This window comes from Lampris incognitus, chromosome 5, assembly GCF_029633865.1.
Source record: "Lampris incognitus isolate fLamInc1 chromosome 5, fLamInc1.hap2, whole genome shotgun sequence".
In the NCBI taxonomy this organism is placed as follows: domain Eukaryota; kingdom Metazoa; phylum Chordata; class Actinopteri; order Lampriformes; family Lampridae; genus Lampris; species Lampris incognitus.
This window is the reverse complement of record NC_079215.1, coordinates 69086353-69109933: the sequence shown is the minus strand read 5'-3', so window position 1 is coordinate 69109933 and position 23581 is coordinate 69086353. Positions and strand designations below refer to the sequence as shown.

Genomic DNA, 23581 nt, shown 5'->3' with positions numbered 1-23581 from the left:
AGAAAGCGGACTGGACTCTGGTTGTCTCTGTGTGTCTCCAGCAGGACTCGTCACCCAGACCGAGTGAGACCAGACCACATGAACCACTGCAACAAGGACTGACGACCTTTGTTAGATCTAGTGTGAATGGGGCTCAACATCTAAATCGTGTTGAGTATGTGTGTGTGTGTGTGTGTGTGTGTGTGTGTGTGTTGCTGGAGGCTGACCTGGAAACAGCTGCTGGCGGCTCTCTGTGGTTCTCAGAGTGTTCTCTATCAGCCTGCGTCCTCGCTGGAGAGATGCCAGGAACTGCTGCTCGTTCTCATTGATGATGTCCATAATCTGATGGAAGAGACTGGAATCAATATGAACAACTTCACCTAACACACACTCACACACACCCCTTGTATCCATCCATCCATCCATTACCCATCCATTATCTGACCCGCTTATCCTGCTCTCAGGGTGGTGGGGATGCTGGAGCCTATCCCAGCAGTCACTGGGCGGCAGGAGGGGAGACACCCTGGACAGGTCGCCAGGCCATCACACAGGGTCCCCACACACACACACACACACACACACACACACACACATTCACATCTAGGGACAATTTAGTACGACCAATTCACCTGACCTACAAGACTTTGAACCACCTGACCTACGTCTTTGAATCACCTGACCTACATGACTTTGACTCACCTGACCTCCATGTCTCTGAGTCACCTGACCTGCAGGTCTTTGAGTCACCTGACCTCCATGTCTCTGAGTCACCTGACCTGCAGGTCTTTGAGTCACCTGACCTCCATGTCTCTGAGTCACCTGACCTGCAGGTCTTTGAGTCACCTGACCTACATGTCTCTGAGTCACCTGACCTACATGTCTTTGATCCACCTGACCTACATGTCTTTGAATCACCTGACCTACATGACTTTGAGTCACCTGACCTCCATGTCTCTGAGTCACCTGACCTGCAGGTCTCTGAGTCACCTGACCTACATGTCTCTGAGTCACCTGACCTACATGTCTTTGATCCACCTGACCTACATGTCTTTGAATCACCTGACCTACATGACTTTGAGTCACCTGACCTGCAGGTCTCTGAGTCACCTGACCTACATGTCTCTGAGTCACCTGACCTACATGTCTTTGATCCACCTGACCTACATGTCTTTGAGTCACCTGACCTACATGACTTTGAGTCACCTGACCTCCATGTCTCTGAGTCACCTGACCTACATGACTTTGAGTCACCTGACCTACATGTCTTTGAGTCACCTGACCTACATGTCTTTGAGTCACCTGACCTGCAGGTCTCTGAGTCACCTGACCTGCAGGTCTCTGAGTCACCTGACCTACATGTCTCTGAGTCACCTGACCTACATGTCTTTGATCCACCTGACCTACATGTCTTTGAGTCACCTGACCTACATGACTTTGAGTCACCTGACCTACATGACTTTGAGTCACCTGACCTCCATGTCTCTGAGTCACCTGACCTACATGACTTTGAGTCACCTGACCTACATGTCTTTGAGTCACCTGACCTACATGTCTTTGAGTCACCTGACCTACATGACTTTGAGTCACCTGACCTACATGACTTTGAGTCACCTGACCTACATGACTTTGAGTCACCTGACCTGCAGGTCTTTGATTCACCTGACCTACATGACTTTGAGTCACCTGACCTACATGACTTTGAGTCACCTGACCTACATGACTTTGAGTCACCTGACCTACATGACTTTGAGTCACCTGACCTGCAGGTCTCTGAGTCACCTGACCTGCAGGTCTTTGATTCACCTGACCTCCATGACTTTGAGTCACCTGACCTACATGTCTTTAAGTCCCCTGTTTTTGGACTGTGGGAGGAAACCCACGCAGACACGGGGAGAACATGCAAACTCCACACAGAGGACGACCCGGGACGACCCCCAAGGTTGGACTACCCCGGGGCTTGGACCCAGGACCTTCCTGCTGTGAGGCAACTGTGCTAACCACTGTGCCACCCCACACTTATTCTGTATTTTCATGAATGTTCTCTCTTTTAACTGCTGCTCATGGAACCTCCTTCCCTTCTTACAAAGACAGTGTTGCATCAGTCAGGTTCACAGACGGGTCAGTGAGCCTGGTTCACACATTCACCTGCTGTGATGTAGTGCACGTCCTGCATACATTTTATTTTTTCTGTTAGGAAACCTTCACTCTGAGTCCTGGTCTGACGTGTTAGCTCTCCTGCGTTGTGCCATCCTCTTGGCCAGCGTCTGTTTAGTTTCCCCGATGTACAAGTCACGGCAATCTTCCTGGTACTTAACAGCTACACTATGTTATGCTCGGTTTGTGTCGGGGACCCGATCCTTGGGGTGGACCAGGTTCTGGTGCAGCGTGTTTTGGGGTTTGAAAGCAACCGAGAGGAAGAGCAATGTCATCAGTTTAGTCCCGCTAAGGGTGAAGAGAGTAAATGAGGAAACTCACCCTGTCCGTGTCTCTGTGCAGTTCAGGAAAGGCATCACCCTGTGGACACAAGACCCAGCCAGTCAGACACAAGACCCAGCCAGTCAGACACAAGACCCAGCCAGTCAGACACAAGACCCAGCCAGTCAGACTCAAGACCCAGCCAGTCAGACTCAAGACCCAGCCAGTCAGACTCAAGACCCAGCCAGTCAGACACAAGACCCAGCCAGTCAGACACAAGACCCAGCCAGTCACACACAAGACCCAGCCAGTCACACACAAGACCCAGCCAGTCAGACACAAGACCCAGCCAGTCAGACACAAGACCCAGCCAGTCAGACACAAGACCCAGCCAGTCAGACACAAGACCCAGCCAGTCAGACACAAGACCCAGCCAGTCAGACACAAGACCCAGCCAGTCACACACAAGACCCAGCCAGTCAGACACAAGACCCAGCCAGTCAGACACAAGACCCAGCCAGTCAGATACAAGACCCAGCCAGTCAGACACAAGACCCAGCCAGTCAGACTCAAGACCCAGCCAGTCAGACACAAGACCCAGCCAGTCAGACACAAGACCCAGCCAGTCACACACAAGACCCAGCCAGTCAGACTCAAGACCCAGCCAGTCAGACACAAGACCCAGCCAGTCAGACACAAGACCCAGCCAGTCAGACACAAGACCCAGCCAGTCAGACACAAGACCCAGCCAGTCAGACACAAGACCCAGCCAGTCAGACACAAGACCCAGCCAGTCAGACACAAGACCCAGCCAGTCAGATACAAGACCCAGCCAGTCAGACACAAGACCCAGCCAGTCACACACAAGACCCAGCCAGTCAGACACAAGACCCAGCCAGTCAGACACAAGACCCAGCCAGTCAGACACAAGACCCAGCCAGTCAGACCAGCAGACCCAGCCAGTCAGACACAAGACCCAGCCAGTCAGACCAGCAGACCCAGCCAGTCAGACACAAGACCCAGCCAGTCAGACACAAGACCCAACCAGTCAGACTCAAGACCCAGCCAGTCAGACTCAAGACCCAGCCAGTCAGACACAAGACCCAGCCAGTCAGACACAAGACCCAGCCAGTCAGACACAAGACCCAGCCAGTCAGACACAAGACCCAGCCAGTCAGACACAAGACCCAGCCAGTCAGACACAAGACCCAGCCAGTCAGACTCAAGACCCAGCCAGTCAGACACAAGACCCAGCCAGTCAGACACAAGACCCAGCCAGTCACACACAAGACCCAGCCAGTCACACACAAGACCCAGCCAGTCAGACACAAGACCCAGCCAGTCAGACACAAGACCCAGCCAGTCAGACAAAAGACCCAGCCAGTCAGACACAAGACCCAGCCAGTCAGACACAAGACCCAGCCAGTCAGATACAAGACCCAGCCAGTCAGACACAAGACCCAGCCAGTCACACACAAGACCCAGCCAGTCAGACACAAGACCCAGCCAGTCAGACACAAGACCCAGCCAGTCAGACACAAGACCCAGCCAGTCAGACACAAGACCCAGCCAGTCAGACACAAGACCCAGCCAGTCAGACCAGCAGACCCAGCCAGTCAGACACAAGACCCAGCCAGTCAGACCAGCAGACCCAGCCAGTCAGACACAAGACCCAGCCAGTCAGACACAAGACCCAGCCAGTCAGACACAAGACCCAGCCAGTCAGACACAAGACCCAGCCAGTCAGACTCAAGACCCAGCCAGTCAGACTCAAGACCCAGCCAGTCAGACACAAGACCCAGCCAGTCAGACACAAGACCCAGCCAGTCAGACCAGCAGACCCAGCCAGTCAGACACAAGACCCAGCCAGTCAGACACAAGACCCAGCCAGTCAGACACAAGACCCAGCCAGTCAGACACAAGACCCAGCCAGTCAGACACAAGACCCAGCCAGTCACACACAAGACCCAGCCAGTCAGACACAAGACCCAGCCAGTCAGACACAAGACCCAGCCAGTCAGACACAAGACCCAGCCAGTCAGACCAGCAGACCCAGCCAGTCAGACACAAGACCCAGCCAGTCAGACACAAGACCCAGCCAGTCAGACACAAGACCCAGCCAGTCAGACACAAGACCCAGCCAGTCAGACACAAGACCCAGCCAGTCACACACAAGACCCAGCCAGTCAGACACAAGACCCAGCCAGTCAGACACAAGACCCAGCCAGTCAGACACAAGACCCAGCCAGTCAGACCAGCAGACCCAGCCAGTCAGACCAGCAGACCCAGCCAGTCAGACACAAGACCCAGCCAGTCAGACACAAGACCCAGCCAGTCAGACACAAGACCCAGCCAGTCAGACACAAGACCCAGCCAGTCAGACACAAGACCCAGCCAGTCAGACACAAGACCCAGCCTGTCAGATACAAGACCCAGCCAGTCAGACACAAGACCCAGCCAGTCAGACACAAGACCCAGCCAGTCAGACACAAGACCCAGCCAGTCAGACACAAGACCCAGCCAGTAAGACCAGCAGAACATCATCATTCCACGTCTGCAGGTCAGACCAGCAGAACCACATGACTCCACGTCTGCAGGTCAGACCAGCAGAACCACATGACTCCACGTCTGCAGGTCAGACCAGCAGAACCACATGACTCCACGTCTGCAGGTCAGACCAGCAGAACCACATGACTCCACGTCTGCAGGTCAGACCAGCAGAACCACATGACTCCACGTCTGCAGGTCAGACCAGTTGACAGATAAATCACAAGACTGACAGAGAACCTGGAACATCTTCTGTGAGTGACAGACAGCTGCCTAAGACCATGGACAGGGATGCACCGTGTACCGACTGGAACTTTCTTGGCTGATTCTGAGTTCTGATTTTTTGAAAGTCTGACTTACTGACTGCAATTTTGGCCAGTTCTGATTTTTTTCCTCTAAGAAGTAGAACTGACAGTACACACAGACATTTTTTATTTGATTTTCCCCCTTTTTCTCCCTATTTGTACTTGGCCAGTCACCCCACTCTTCCGAGCCGTCCGGGTCACTGCTCCACCCCCTCTGTCGGGTCTCTGCTCCACCCCCTCTGCTGATCCGGGGAGGGCTGCAGACTACCACATGCCTCCTCCCATACATGTGGAGTCACCAGCCGCTGCTCTTCACCTGACAGTGAGGAGTTTCACCAGGGGGACGTAGCACGTGGGAGGATCACGCTATTCCCCCCAGTCCCCCCTCTCTCCTGAACAGGCGCCCCGACCGACCAGAGGGGGCGCTAGTGCAGCGACCCACCCACAGACAAGACCAACTGTGTGTGTAGGGACGCCCGACCAAGCCGGAGGTAACATGGGGATTTGAACCGGCGATCCCCATGTTGGTAGTCAACGGAATAGACCAGCACACCACCCGGAGACATACACAGACATTTTTGTAACTTTTCTCTCAGGGAAATTTGAAGTGTATGTTCATAATAAAACACTGACTATTAAATAACTTCTACACTTTCTCCTCATCCCACTTTCTCTCCTCCTCCGGCCTTCTCTCTTTCATTCAAGCAACATTAACAAGTGCTCCGGCTTACTGGACTGAGCTTTTTTTTGTAAAAATAAAATCCAACTGAAAATGAACTAGAGTATGTCCACTCTATCTAACATGTTCTTTCTACTTTTCCACAGTAAGAGAGGGTTTTGGAGGACATGTGTCAGTGTGTGTGTGTGTGTGTGTGGGTCTGTGACGTCACATCTGTGTCACCGTGTGCACCACGTGACCCATCGTGTGGTGCATGAGAGTACATCTGACCCACCGAGTGGTGCAAGACAGTACATCTGACCCACCGAGTGGTGCATGAGAGTACATCTGACCCACCGAGTGGTGCAAGACAGTACATCTGACCCACCGAGTGGTGCATGAGAGTACATCTGACCCACCGAGTGGTGCAAGACAAGACATCTGACCCATCGAGTGGGGTGCAAGACAGTACATCTGACCCATCGTGTGGTGCATGAGAGTACATCTGACCCACCGAGTGGTGCAAGACAAGACATCTGACCCATCGAGTGGTGCAAGACAGTACATCTGACCCACCGAGTGGTGCAAGACAGTACATCTGACCCACCGAGTGGTGCAAGACAGTACATCTGACCCACCGAGTGGTGCATGAGAGTACATCTGACCCACCGAGTGGTGCAAGACAGTACATCTGACCCACCGAGTGGTGCATGAGAGTACATCTGACCCACCGAGTGGTGCAAGACAAGACATCTGACCCATCGAGTGGGGTGCAAGACAGTACATCTGACCCATCGTGTGGTGCATGAGAGTACATCTGACCCACCGAGTGGTGCAAGACAAGACATCTGACCCATCGAGTGGGGTGCAAGACAGTACATCTAACCCATCGTGGGGTGCAAGACAAGACATCTGACCCATCGTGGGGTGCATGAGAGTACATCTAACCCATCGTGTGGTGCATGAGAGTACATCTGACCCATCGTGTGGTGCATGAGAGTACATCTGACCCATCGTGTGGTGCATGAGAGTACATCTGACCCACCGAGTGGTGCAAGACAAGACATCTGACCCATCGAGTGGGGTGCAAGACAGTACATCTGACCCATCGTGTGGTGCATGAGAGTACATCTGACCCACCGAGTGGTGCAAGACAAGACATCTGACCCATCGAGTGGGGTGCAAGACAGTACATCTAACCCATCGTGGGGTGCAAGACAAGACATCTGACCCATCGTGGGGTGCAAGACAAGACATCTGACCCATCGTGTGGTGCATGAGAGTACATCTGACCCATACAGACTGTAACACACGGAGTGTAACAATCAGACTAAAACATACAGACTGTAACACACGGAGTGTAACAATCAGACTAAAACATACAGACTGTAACACACGGAGTGTAACAATCAGACTAAAACATACAGACTGTAACACACGGAGTGTAACAATCAGACTAAACATACAGACTGTAACACACACGGAGTGTAACAATCAGACTAAAACATACAGACTGTAACACACGGAGTGTAACAAACAGACTAAAACATACAGACTGTAACACACGGAGTGTAACAATCAGACTAAAACATACAGACTGTAACACATGGAGTGTAACAAACAGACCTAAACATACAGACTGTAACACACGGAGTGTAACAAACAGACTACAACATACAGACTGTAACACACGGAGTGTAACAATCAGACTAAAACATACAGACTGTAACACACGGAGTGTAACAATCAGACTAAAACATACAGACTGTAACACACACGGAGTGTAACAATCAGACTAAAACATACAGACTGTAACACACAGAGTGTAACAAACACAGACTAAAACATACAGACTGTAACACACGGAGTGTAACAATCAGACTAAAACATACAGACTGTAACACACACGGAGTGTAACAATCAGACTAAAACATACAGACTGTAACACACGGAGTGTAACAATCAGACTAAAACATAGAGACTGTAACACACGGAGTGTAACAATCAGACTAAACATACAGACTGTAACACACACGGAGTGTAACAATCAGACTAAAACATACAGACTGTAACACACGGAGTGTAACAATCAGACTAAAACATACAGACTGTAACACACGGAGTGTAACAATCAGACTAAACATACAGACTGTAACACACACGGAGTGTAACAATCAGACTAAAACATACAGACTGTAACACACGGAGTGTAACAAACAGACTAAAACATACAGACTGTAACACACGGAGTGTAACAATCAGACTAAAACATACAGACTGTAACACATGGAGTGTAACAATCAGACTAAAACATACAGACTGTAACACACGGAGTGTAACAAACAGACCTAAACATACAGACTGTAACACACGGAGTGTAACAAACAGACTACAACATACAGACTGTAACACACGGAGTGTAACAATCAGACTAAAACATACAGACTGTAACACACGGAGTGTAACAATCAGACTAAAACATACAGACTGTAACACACACGGAGTGTAACAATCAGACTAAAACATACAGACTGTAACACACAGAGTGTAACAAACACAGACTAAAACATACAGACTGTAACACACGGACTGTAACAATCAGACTAAAACATACAGACTGTAACACACACGGAGTGTAACAATCAGACTAAAACATACAGACTGTAACACACACGGAGTGTAACAAACAGACTAAAACATACAGACTGTAACACACAGAGTGTAACAATCAGACTAAAACATACAGACTGTAACACACGGAGTGTAACAATCAGACTAAAACATACAGACTGTAACACACGGAGTGTAACAAACAGACTAAAACATACAGACTGTAACACACACGGAGTGTAACAAACAGACTAAAACATACAGACTGTAACACACACGGAGTGTAACAATCAGACTAAAACATACAGACTGTAACACACACGGAGTGTAACAATCAGACTAAACATACAGACTGTAACACACGGAGCGTAACAATCAGACTAAACATACAGACTGTAACACACAGAGTGTAACAAACAGACTACAACATACAGACTGTAACACACACGGAGTGTAACAAACAGACTAAAACATACAGACTGTAACACACGGAGTGTAACAAACAGACTAAAACATACAGACTGTAACACACACGGAGTGTAACAAACAGACTAAAACATACAGACTGTAACACACACGGAGTGTAACAAACAGACTACAACATACAGACTGTAACACACACGGAGTGTAACAAACAGACTACAACATACAGACTGTAACACACGGAGTGTAACAAACAGACTACAACATACAGACTGTAACACACACGGAGTGTAACAATCAGACTAAAACATACAGACTGTAACACACACGGAGTGTAACAAACAGACTAAAACATACAGACTGTAACACACGGAGTGTAACAAACAGACTAAAACATACAGACTGTAACACACGGAGTGTAACAAACAGACTAAAACATACAGACTGTAACACACGGAGTGTAACAAACAGACTAAAACATACAGACTGTAACATACACGGAGTGTAACAATCAGACTAAAACATACAGACTGTAACACACGGAGTGTAACAATCAGACTAAAACATACAGACTGTAACACACGGAGTGTAACAATCAGACTAAAACATACAGACTGTAACACACACGGAGTGTAACAATCAGACTAAAACATACAGACTGTAACACACAGAGTGTAACAAACACAGACTAAAACATACAGACTGTAACACACGGACTGTAACAATCAGACTAAAACATACAGACTGTAACACACACGGAGTGTAACAATCAGACTAAAACATACAGACTGTAACACACACGGAGTGTAACAAACAGACTAAAACATACAGACTGTAACACACGGAGTGTAACAAACAGACTACAACATACAGACTGTAACACACACGGAGTGTAACAAACAGACTAAAACATACAGACTGTAACACACGGAGTGTAACAAACAGACTAAAACATACAGACTGTAACACACACGGAGTGTAACAAACAGACTAAAACATACAGACTGTAACACACACGGAGTGTAACAAACAGACTACAACATACAGACTGTAACACACACGGAGTGTAACAAACAGACTACAACATACAGACTGTAACACACGGAGTGTAACAAACAGACTACAACATACAGACTGTAACACACACGGAGTGTAACAATCAGACTAAAACATACAGACTGTAACACACAGAGTGTAACAATCAGACTAAAACATACAGACTGTAACACACGGAGTGTAACAATCAGACTAAAACATACAGACTGTAACACACGGAGTGTAACAAACAGACTAAAACATACAGACTGTAACACACACGGAGTGTAACAAACAGACTAAAACATACAGACTGTAACACACACGGAGTGTAACAATCAGACTAAAACATACAGACTGTAACACACACGGAGTGTAACAATCAGACTAAACATACAGACTGTAACACACGGAGCGTAACAATCAGACTAAACATACAGACTGTAACACACAGAGTGTAACAAACAGACTACAACATACAGACTGTAACACACACGGAGTGTAACAAACAGACTAAAACATACAGACTGTAACACACACGGAGTGTAACAAACAGACTAAAACATACAGACTGTAACACACACGGAGTGTAACAAACAGACTAAAACATACAGACTGTAACACACACGGAGTGTAACAAACAGACTACAACATACAGACTGTAACACACACGGAGTGTAACAAACAGACTACAACATACAGACTGTAACACACGGAGTGTAACAAACAGACTAAAACATACAGACTGTAACACACACTGAGTGTAACAATCAGACTAAACATACAGACTGTAACACACGGAGTGTAACAATCAGACTAAAACATACAGACTGTAACACACACGGAGTGTAACAATCAGACTAAAACATACAGACTGTAACACACACGGAGTGTAACAAACAGACTAAAACATACAGACCGTAACACACACGGAGTGTAACAAACACAGACTAAACATACAGACTGTAACACACGGAGTGTAACAAACAGACTAAAACATACAGACTGTAACACACACGGAGTGTAACAATCAGACTACAACATACAGACTGTAACACACACGGAGTGTAACAATCAGACTAAAACATACAGACTGTAACACACACGGAGTGTAACAAACAGACTAAAACATACAGACTGTAACACACGGAGTGTAACAAACAGACTAAAACATACAGACTGTAACACACGGAGTGTAACAATCAGACTAAACATACAGACTGTAACACATGGAGTGTAACAATCAGACTAAAACATACAGACTGTAACACATGGAGTGTAACAATCAGACTAAAACATACAGACTGTAACACACGGAGTGTAACAAACAGACTAAAACATACAGACTGTAACACACGGAGTGTAACAAACAGACTAAAACATACAGACTGTAACACACGGAGTGTAACAAACAGACTAAAACATACAGACTGTAACATACACGGAGTGTAACAATCAGACTAAAACATACAGACTGTAACACACAGAGTGTAACAATCAGACTAAAACATACAGACTGTAACACACACGGAGTGTAACAAACAGACTAAAACATACAGACTGTAACACACACGGAGTGTAACAATCAGACTAAAACATGCAGACTGTAACACACGGAGTGTAACAAACAGACTAAAACATACAGACTGTAACACACGGAGTGTAACAATCAGACTAAACATACAGACTGTAACACACACGGAGTGTAACAATCAGACTAAACATACAGACTGTAACACACACGGAGTGTAACAATCAGACTAAAACATACAGACTGTAACACACGGAGTGTAACAAACAGACTAAAACATACAGACTGTAACACACACGGAGTGTAACAATCAGACTAAAACATACAGACTGTAACACACAGAGTGTAACAAACACAGACTAAAACATACAGACTGTAACACACGGAGTGTAACAAACAGACTAAACATACAGACTGTAACACACGGAGTGTAACAATCAGACTAAAACATACAGACTGTAACACACACGGAGTGTAACAATCAGACTAAAACATACAGACTAACACACACGGAGTGTAACAATCAGACTAAACATACAGACTGTAACACACAGAGTGTAACAAACAGACTACAACATACAGACTGTAACACACACGGAGTGTAACAAACAGACTAAAACATACAGACTGTAACACACGGAGTGTAACAAACAGACTAAAACATACAGACTGTAACACACACGGAGTGTAACAAACAGACTAAAACATACAGACTGTAACACACACGGAGTGTAACAATCAGACTAAAACATACAGACTGTAACACACACGGAGTGTAACAAACACAGACTAAAACATACAGACTGTAACACACGGAGTGTAACAAACAGACTAAAACATACAGACTGTAACACACGGAGTGTAACAAACAGACTAAAACATACAGACTGTAACACACACGGAGTGTAACAATCAGACTAAAACATACAGACTGTAACACACGGAGTGTAACAATCAGACTAAAACATACAGACTGTAACACACGGAGTGTAACAATCAGACTAAACATACAGACTGTAACACACGGAGTGTAACAATCAGACTAAACATACAGACTGTAACACACAGAGTGTAACAAACAGACTACAACATACAGACTGTAACACACACGGAGTGTAACAAACAGACTAAAACATACAGACTGTAACACACACGGAGTGTAACAAACAGACTACAACATACAGACTGTAACACACACGGAGTGTAACAAACAGACTACAACATACAGACTGTAACACACGGAGTGTAACAAACAGACTACAACATACAGACTGTAACACACACGGAGTGTAACAATCAGACTAAAACATACAGACTGTAACACACACGGAGTGTAACAAACAGACTAAAACATACAGACTGTAACACACGGAGTGTAACAAACAGACTAAAACATACAGACTGTAACACACGGAGTGTAACAAACAGACTAAAACATACAGACTGTAACACACGGAGTGTAACAATCAGACTAAAACATACAGACTGTAACACACAGAGTGTAACAAACAGACTAAAACATACAGACTGTAACACACGGAGTGTAACAAACAGACTAAAACATACAGACTGTAACACACGGAGTGTAACAATCAGACTAAAACATACAGACTGTAACACATGGAGTGTAACAAACAGACTAAAACATACAGACTGTAACACACACGGAGTGTAACAAACAGACTACAACATACAGACTGTAACACACGGAGTGTAACAATCAGACTAAAACATACAGACTGTAACACACGGAGTGTAACAAACAGACTAAAACATACAGACTGTAACACACGGAGTGTAACAAACAGACTAAAACATACAGACTGTAACACACACGGAGTGTAACAAACAGACTAAAACATACAGACTGTAACACACAGAGTGTAACAATCAGACTAAACATACAGACTGTAACACACGGAGTGTAACAAACAGACTACAACATACAGACTGTAACACACACGGAGTGTAACAAACAGACTAAAACATACAGACTGTAACACACAGAGTGTAACAATCAGGCTAAACATACAGACTGTAACACACGGAGTGTAACAAACAGACTAAAACATACAGACTGTAACACACACGGAGTGTAACAATCAGACTAAAACATACAGACTGTAACACACACGGAGTGTAACAAACACAGACTAAAACATACAGACTGTAACACACGGAGTGTAACAAACAGACTAAAACATACAGACTGTAACACACGGAGTGTAACAAACAGACTAAAACATACAGACTGTAACACACACGGAGTGTAACAATCAGACTAAAACATACAGACTGTAACACACGGAGTGTAACAATCAGACTAAAACATACAGACTGTAACACACGGAGTGTAACAATCAGACTAAACATACAGACTGTAACACACGGAGTGTAACAATCAGACTAAACATACAGACTGTAACACACAGAGTGTAACAAACAGACTACAACATACAGACTGTAACACACACGGAGTGTAACAAACAGACTAAAACATACAGACTGTAACACACACGGAGTGTAACAAACAGACTACAACATACAGACTGTAACACACACGGAGTGTAACAAACAGACTACAACATACAGACTGTAACACACGGAGTGTAACAAACAGACTACAACATACAGACTGTAACACACACGGAGTGTAACAATCAGACTAAAACATACAGACTGTAACACACACGGAGTGTAACAAACAGACTAAAACATACAGACTGTAACACACGGAGTGTAACAAACAGACTAAAACATACAGACTGTAACACACGGAGTGTAACAAACAGACTAAAACATACAGACTGTAACACACGGAGTGTAACAATCAGACTAAAACATACAGACTGTAACACACAGAGTGTAACAAACAGACTAAAACATACAGACTGTAACACACGGAGTGTAACAAACAGACTAAAACATACAGACTGTAACACACGGAGTGTAACAATCAGACTAAAACATACAGACTGTAACACACGGAGTGTAACAAACAGACTAAAACATACAGACTGTAACACACACGGAGTGTAACAAACAGACTACAACATACAGACTGTAACACACGGAGTGTAACAATCAGACTAAAACATACAGACTGTAACACACGGAGTGTAACAAACAGACCTAAACATACAGACTGTAACACACGGAGTGTAACAATCAGACTAAAACATACAGACTGTAACACACGGAGTGTAACAAACAGACTAAAACATACAGACTGTAACACACGGAGTGTAACAAACAGACTAAAACATACAGACTGTAACACACACGGAGTGTAACAAACAGACTAAAACATACAGACTGTAACACACAGAGTGTAACAATCAGACTAAAACATACAGACTGTAACACACACGGAGTGTAACAAACAGACTAAAACATACAGACTGTAACACACACGGAGTGTAACAATCAGACTAAAACATGCAGACTGTAACACACGGAGTGTAACAAACAGACTAAAACATACAGACTGTAACACACACGGAGTGTAACAATCAGACTAAACATACAGACTGTAACACACGGAGTGTAACAAACAGACTACAACATACAGACTGTAACACACGGAGTGTAACAAACAGACTAAAACATACAGACTGTAACACACGGAGTGTAACAATCAGACTACAACATACAGACTGTAACACACACGGAGTGTAACAATCAGACTAAACATACAGACTGTAACACACACGGAGTGTAACAAACAGACTAAAACATACAGACTGTAACACACAGAGTGTAACAAACACAGACTAAAACATACAGACTGTAACACACGGAGTGTAACAAACACAGACTAAAACATACAGACTGTAACACACGGAGTGTAACAAACAGACTACAACATACAGACTGTAACACACACGGAGTGTAACAAACACAGACTAAAACATACAGACTGTAACACACGGAGTGTAACAAACAGACTACAACATACAGACTGTAACACACACGGAGTGTAACAAACAGACTAAAACATACAGACTGTAACACACGGAGTGTAACAAACAGACTACAACATACAGACTGTAACACACGGAGTGTAACAAACAGACTAAAACATACAGACTGTAACACACAGAGTGTAACAAACAGACTACAACATACAGACTGTAACACACACGGAGTGTAACAAACAGACTAAAACATACAGACTGTAACACACGGAGTGTAACAAACAGACTAAAACATACAGACTGTAACACACGGAGTGTAACAAACACAGACTACAACATACAGACTGTAACACACACGGAGTGTAACAATCAGACTAAAACATACAGACTGTAACACACACGGAGTGTAACAATCAGACTAAAACATACAGACTGTAACACACGGAGTGTAACAAACAGACTAAAACATACAGACTGTAACACACGGAGTGTAACAAACAGACTAAAACATACAGACTGTAACACACGGAGTGTAACAAACAGACTAAAACATACAGACTGTAACACACGGAGTGTAACAAACAGACTAAAACATACAGACTGTAACACACACGGAGTGTAACAAACAGACTAAAACATACAGACTGTAACACACACGGAGTGTAACAAACAGACTAAAACATACAGACTGTAACACACGGAGTGTAACAAACACAGACTAAACATACAGACTGTAACACACACGGAGTGTAACAATCAGACTAAAACATACAGACTGTAACACACACGGAGTGTAACAATCAGACTAAAACATACAGACTGTAACACACGGAGTGTAACAAACAGACTAAAACATACAGACTGTAACACACGGAGTGTAACAAACAGACTAAAACATACAGACTGTAACACACGGAGTGTAACAAACAGACTAAAACATACAGACTGTAACACACGGAGTGTAACAAACAGACTAAAACATACAGACTGTAACACACACGGAGTGTAACAAACAGACTAAAACATACAGACTGTAACACACACGGAGTGTAACAAACACAGACTAAAACATACAGACTGTAACACACACGGAGTGTAACAAACACAGACTAAAACATACAGACTGTAACACACACGGAGTGTAACAATCAGACTAAAACATACAGACTGTAACACACACGGAGTGTAACAATCAGACTAAAACATACAGACTGTAACACACGGAGTGTAACAATCAGACTAAAACATACAGACTGTAACACACATGGAGTGTAACAAACACAGACTAAAACATACAGACTGTAACACACACGGAGTGTAATGAAATAACAGGAGTGAAGCGGACTTTCATTGTGCTGTGATCCAACGTTATTCCAGAGATAGTGCAGAATAAGACGTCCCAGAAACAGTGATGCCCAATATAGAAACACTGGCGCCCTCTAACGGCACCCTAGGGAAGTGCCCAGAGCAGACAAACACAAAATACATCACAGACTGTAACACACACACACACACACACACACACACACACACACACACACACACACACACACACACACACACACAGATAGTAGCACACAGACTGTAACTGGTGTGTGATGGAGGTGAACACGTGCTTTTTACTCACTAGGATGTGGGCGACTGTTGGAACGAGGCTTGCCAGCGCCCCCTGGGGGGCCTGCAGGACTTCAATGCAGAAGCGCACAGCTCTACGTAGAATCCTCCGCAGCACCAGCCTACAAACACACACCCACCCCCCCTTATACCGTCTTATAATGACGTCTGTGGAGTCATCGATACAAGAAGACAAGCTTAGCACATCAGGCTTAAATAAACAAATCCAGAAACTGGGATGCTTCCAGACCTGTTCAGGGTTTGGTATTTTGGGAAGGGTATATCAAAAGTGAAGTAACAACCAGCTGCCTGTAGGCCCAGAGCTTATTAAAGCCCCGACGTGATCAGCAAAACTGAAACCCTACCAGCCTCTGAACAAACCAACCAAATACACAGCAGAATGACACAGGTTACACAAGAACTTACCTTATTGTGTTTCTTCCATATGTGTCTTAAACAGTTTGTATTTCTGCTGGTAGCTGAGGTGTAGTTTGCATTTCTGCTCGTAACTGAGGTGTAGTTTGTATTTCTGCTAGTAGCTGAGGTGTAGTTTGTATTTCTGCTGGTAGCTGAGGTGTAGTTTGTATTTCTGCTAGTAACTGAGGTGTAGTTTGTATTTCTGCTAGTAGCTGAGGTGTAGTTTGTATTTCTGCTAGTAGCTGAGGTGTAGTTTGTATTTCTGCTAGTAACTGAGGTGTAGTTTGTATTTCTGCTAGTAGCTGAGGTGTAGTTTGTATTTCTGCTGGTAGCTGAGGTGTAGTTTGTATTTCTGCTAGTAACTGAGGTGTAGTTTGTATTTCTGCTGGTAGCTGAGGTGTAGCTTGTATTTCTGCTAGTAGCTGAGGTGTAGTTTGTATTTCTGCTAGTAACTGAGGTGTAGTTTGTATTTCTGCTGGTAGCTGAGGTGTAGTTTGTTTCTGCTGGTAGCTGAGGTGTAGTTTGTATTTCTGCTGGTAGCTGAGGTGTAGTTTGTATTTCTGCTAGTAACTGAGGTGTAGTTTGTACTTCTGCTAGTAGCTGAGGTGTAGTTTGTATTTCTGCTGGTAGCTGAGGTGTAGTTTGTATTTCTGCTAGTAGCTGAGGTGTAGTTTGTATTTCTTCTAATAGCTGAGGTGTAGTTTGTATTTCTGCTGGTAGCTGTGGTGTAGTTTGTATTTCTGCTGGTAGCTGAGGTGTTGTTTGTATTTCTTCTAATAGCTGAGGTGTAGTTTGTATTTCTGCTGGTAGCTGTGGTGTAGTTTGTATTTCTGCTGGTAGCTGAGGTGTTGTTTGTATTTCTGGGGGTAACTGAGGTGTAGTTTGTATTTCCGCTAATAGCTGAGGTGTAGTTTGTATTTCTGCTAGTAGCTGAGGTGTAGTTTGTATTTCTGCTAGTAGCTGAGGTGTAGTTTGTATTTCTGCTAGTAGCTGAGGTGTAGTTTGTATTTCTGCTAGTAGCTGAGGTGTAGTTTGTATTTCTGCTAGTAACTGAGGTGTAGTTTGTATTTCTGCTGGTAACTGAGGTGTAGTTTGTATTTCTGCTAGTAACTGAGGTGTAGTTTGTATTTCTGCTGGTAGCTGAGGTGTAGTTTGTATTTCTGCTAGTAACTGAGGTGTAGTTTGTATTTCTGCTGGTAGCTGAGGTGTAGCTTGTATTTCTGCTGGTAGCTGAGGTGTAGTTTGTATTTCTGCTGGTAGCTGAGGTGTAGTTTGTATTTCTGCTGGTAGCTGAGGTGTAGTTTGTATTTCTGCTGGTAGCTGAGGTGTAGTTTGTATTTCTGGGTGTAGCTGAGGTGTAGTTTGTATTTCTGCTAGTAGCTGAGGTGTAGTTTGCATTTCTGCTAGTAGATGAGGTGTAGTTTGTATTTTTGTGAGTAGCTGAGGTGTAGTTTGTATTTCTGTGAGTAACTGAGGTGTAGTTTGTATTTCTGCTAGGTAGCTGAGGTGTAGTTTGTATTTCTGCTAGTAGCTGAGGTGTAGTTTGTATTTCTGGGGGTAACTGAGGTGTAGTTTGTATTTCTGCTAATAGCTGAGGTGTAGTTTGTATTTCTGCTAGTAGCTGAGGTGTAGTTTGTATTTCTGCTAGTAGCTGAGGTGTAGTTTGTATTTCTGCTAGTAGCTGAGGTGTAGTTTGTATTTCTGCTAGTAACTGAGGTGTAGTTTGTATTTCTGCTGGTAACTGAGGTGTAGTTTGTATTTCTGCTAGTAACTGAGGTGTAGTTTGTATTTCTGCTGGTAGCTGAGGTGTAGTTTGTATTTCTGCTAGTAACTGAGGTGTAGTTTGTATTTCTGCTGGTAGCTGAGGTGTAGCTTGTATTTCTGCTGGTAGCTGAGGTGTAGTTTGTATTTCTGCTGGTAGCTGAGGTGTAGTTTGTATTTCTGCTGGTAGCTGAGGTGTAGTTTGCATTTCTGCTGGTAGCTGAGGTGTAGTTTGTATTTCTGGGTGTAGCTGAGGTGTAGTTTGTATTTCTGCTAGTAGCTGAGGTGTAGTTTGCATTTCTGCTAGTAGATGAGGTGTAGTTTGTATTTTTGTGAGTAGCTGAGGTGTAGTTTGTATTTCTGTGAGTAACTGAGGTGTAGTTTGTATTTCTGCTAGGTAGCTGAGGTGTAGTTTGTATTTCTGCTAGTAGCTGAGGTGTAGTTTGTATTTCTGCTAATAGCTGAGGTGTAGTTTGTATTTCTGCTAGTAGCTGAGGTGTAGTTTGCATTTCTGCTAGTAGATGAGGTATAGTTTGTATTTCTGGGTGTAGCTGAGGTGTAGTTTGTATTTCTGCTAGTAGCTGAGGTGTAGTTTGTATTTCTGCTGGTAGCTGAGGTGTAGTTTGTATTTCTGCTAGTAGCTGAGGTGTAGTTTGTACTTCTGCTAGTAGCTGAGTTGTAGTTTGTATTTCTGCTAGTAGCTGAGGTGTAGTTTGTACTTCTGCTAGTAGCTGAGTTGTAGTTTGTATTTCTGCTAGTAGCTGAGGTGTAGTTTGTATTTCTGCTAGTAGCTGAGGTGTAGTTTGTACTTCTGCTAGTAGCTGAGGTGTAGTTTGTATTTCTGCTAGTAGCTGAGGTGTAGTTTGTATTTCTGTGAGTAACTGAGGTGTAGTCTGGAGTTCAGTTTGACAGCTGTCACTCACTCAGCTCCGGACATTCCTGGGTACACTCCATCAGCGATGCAGACCGACAGGGTCCTGATGTGATCCGCCACCACACGATACGCCATGTCCACCTTCCCTTCATCCGATTCCCCCGTCCTGCCCCGGTAGCCCCCACACCCGGACCGCTGAGGAGGAGACGGGATACAAGAGACTGCAAGTCACGTGACCTGAACTCCCCCAATGAGCAACAAACATGGATGTTAGTTTGGAGGAATCATCTTTGACCACCCCACGAGGTTGTGTGTGACACGCATGCACACACACACACACACACACACACACACACATACACACTATTCAGACCCCTTCAATTTCTGCACACTTTATTGTGTTGTAAATGTATTACATGATAAAATGGGAGCACACTTTGGTGGTTCTTTGAGGAACTGGCCAGTTACTCTTTTGGCTTCTGCTTCTCTAGTGTATCTCTTCAGCCTGGCAGCCAGAGCTGTGAACCTTTGTTGGCAGTTTCCGGGGCCTCACTTATGGACATGCTGCTGTACTTCTTCACCCAGGGCCTGTCTTTCATCACACCTTTCTGCACCTCTGTTGACTGGCTAACATCTCTCCATGCTGCTTTGATCTTGGCTTCCAGCCTTCTCTTCCATGGAGGGTACTGTTGGTGACCTGTGTTCTTAATCCTGTACCCAAGCATCTCCAGGGTTATGGTTGCAGTGACACATACAGGCTCGTTGGTCTCTGTTATGGTGGCAGTCGAGATATTGCGTAAGGCTGTGTTCACATCCACAATCAGGCTTTGTGATGGTACTTTGTCACTGTGTCATGGAAGCCAATTCTGGGGGTTCACTGTCTTTAGTCTGGCCACGATTCTCATTTGAACCTCAGTATTTTCATCTGTCATGGCTGGTAGGATTGTTTCAGCTGGTTGCAGTCTGTCCTCATGTATCTCCTACTGACTCAGCGGCCATTCAGGGTGTTCAATTGTATAGTCATCTTTTTGGGGGGGGAAATATATATATATATATATATATATATATATATATATATATATATATAAAATCCAGTTAGTCAAGTAAATTCTTTATGAGACAGTACAAGCCTGTTTCATACCATAAGAAATCACCAGCTGTCAATTATTGACAGCTGATGATTGTTCAGAAGTGGAGTTACCATCAGCCACCTCTTATACATGGATGACGTCAAGCTGTATGCCAGGAATGAGCGAGACACTGACTCGCTGATCCATCTCACCAGGATCTACAGCGACGACCTCCGAATGTCATTCGGACTGGACGTGTGCGGTCGAATGGTGGCAAAAAGAGGAAAGGTGGTGAGGACTGAAAGGGTTGAATCACCAGATGGCAGGATAACACACATACAATACCCAGTTACAAGTACCTGGGTATTCCACAGGCAGATGGAAACCACGAGGAGGCAGTAAGGAGGTCAGCTACAGCCAGTAGAGTGAGGCAGGTCCCGAGGAGCCAGCTCAATGGGAAGAATAAGATCCAAGCCATCAACACATATGTCCTACCAGTCATCAGATACCCAGCTAGAATAATGAGCTGGCCAAAGAAGGAGGCAAAGGCCACAGATATCAGGACACGGAAACTCCTCACAATGCAAGGTGGGCTCCACCTGAAGCCCAGCAGCCTGAGACTGTATGATAAGTGAAAAGATGGGGCCGAGGATAAGTGAGGGTCAGAACTACTATCAAGGATGAAACAAAGAACATCCATGAGTACATCAGAAAGAGTACCCTCCCCCAGCATGATTTGTTGAGTGAGTACCTTAGGCAGCAGAAGACAGAGGGTACGGAGGAAGAAGAGGAGGTATCATGGAAGATCAAGCCCCTCCATGGGATCTACCATCGACAGATAGAAGACATGGATGATATCAAGAAATCCTACCAGTGGCTAGAAAAGGCTGGGCTGAAGGACAGCACAGAGGCTCTGATCATAGCAGCACAAGAACAGGCACTCAGGACCAGATAGGCCGAGCTAGGGGGTCTACCACACCAAACAAGACCCAAGAGGCAGGCTGTGCAAAGACGCCCCTGAGAAAGTCCAGCACTGATTAGCAGGGTGTAAAATTCTAGATGGGAAGGCATACACTGGAAGGCATAACAAGTGGCTGGGATAAGGTACAGGGATAGCTGTACTGAATACAGACTGGAAGTCCCCAAGTCCAAATGGGAGACACTGCCAAAGGTGGGTGAGAATGGCAGAGCTAAGATCCTGTGGGGCTTCAAGTTCCACACTGACAAGCCGGTGCTGGCTAACCAACCAGACATTGTGGTGGTCGACAAGGACCAGAGGACAGCAGCAGTGATCGATGTAGCGATCCTGAGTGACGGCAACATCAGGAAGAAAGAGCATGAGAAGCTAGACAAATACCAAGGGCTGAGGGAAGAACTAGATCAGATGTGGAAGGTGAAGTCGACAGTGGTCCCAGTGGTAATAGGAGCACTAGGGGCTGTGACCCCCAAACTGGGAGAGTGGCTCCAGCAGATTCCAGGAACAACATCTGAGGTCTCTGTCCAGAAGAGTGTGGTCCTAGGGACAGCTAAGGTACTGCACAGAGCCCTCAAAAAGACAAAAGTGAAGCGACTACACGAACAACTCAGCAATTAAGTTTTTCCCTGGAGGTCTCCCATCCAAGTGCTAGTCAAGACCACACCTGCTTGGCGTCCATCATTTGGCAGAGCCAGGGTACATGTTGGTATGGCTGCCAGCACGTCAGAATTTAAATCTTTATAACTTTTGATGTTACGTGTGTGACATCAGTTTGACTACTGGGACATTTTTCTAGCCAGGAAATGTTTCTGTGAAGAAAAACCTGAAATTACAAGGAGCCCGGTGTGACACCAAACTTTCAGCGGAAGCAAAGGCAAATTCAAATTAAATTTCATCTTCAAAATCTTAATAAATAAACAAATAAAATAAACAAATAAAAATAACAAGGTTCTCTGACCTGTCCATGTCTGGAAAACAATGTTTACACATGAGTTTTTCAGGTTTTACAAGCTCTAAGTATAAGAACTGACAGCATATGAGAACCGAATTTCTAGTAGGTTGTTTAGTAAAATCCTGCTGTGACTTTCTAATCCAGTTCCTAGCAGCTTGCCATCAGAGAGCATCATCCTCCTACCTCCTGGATGGCAGTCAACAGCGGAGTGAACAGGTCGGTGTCGTAGTTCGATCGTTTCCCCTGAAGAACCGTCACCAGTCTCTCCAGTCCCATCCCGGTATCCACACTCAGCTTGGGCAGGGGGCGCAAACTGTGGTCTGCCTCCCTGACACGAAACACAACACACAAGCTAAGAACATACCAGCAACGTGTCACGTCATCAAACAGAAAATAATAATGTAACAACATGTAGCAAGGTGACACTTTTGTTAAAGAAAGGCTGAATTTTAGAGCTAATGTTAGCATCAAGCTAACAAGGCAACCCAAACAACTTT

The 23581-nt window shown here is 44.8% G+C and overlaps 1 protein-coding gene across 1 annotated transcript in view; it reads right to left on the bottom strand.

Annotated features, from left to right (window-relative positions):
- Positions 1-23581, bottom strand: part of aars2 (alanyl-tRNA synthetase 2, mitochondrial (putative)) — a 63037-nt gene that overhangs the window by 25375 nt on the left and 14081 nt on the right. Inside the window, exons 5-9 of the mRNA XM_056280796.1 lie at positions 23268-23412; positions 20136-20281; positions 17048-17156; positions 2455-2493; positions 207-321 (exon numbers count right to left, since the gene is read on the bottom strand). Of these exons, the coding sequence (XP_056136771.1) occupies positions 207-321; positions 2455-2493; positions 17048-17156; positions 20136-20281; positions 23268-23412 (554 nt within the window). The remainder of the gene's footprint in view (positions 1-206; positions 322-2454; positions 2494-17047; positions 17157-20135; positions 20282-23267; positions 23413-23581) is intronic.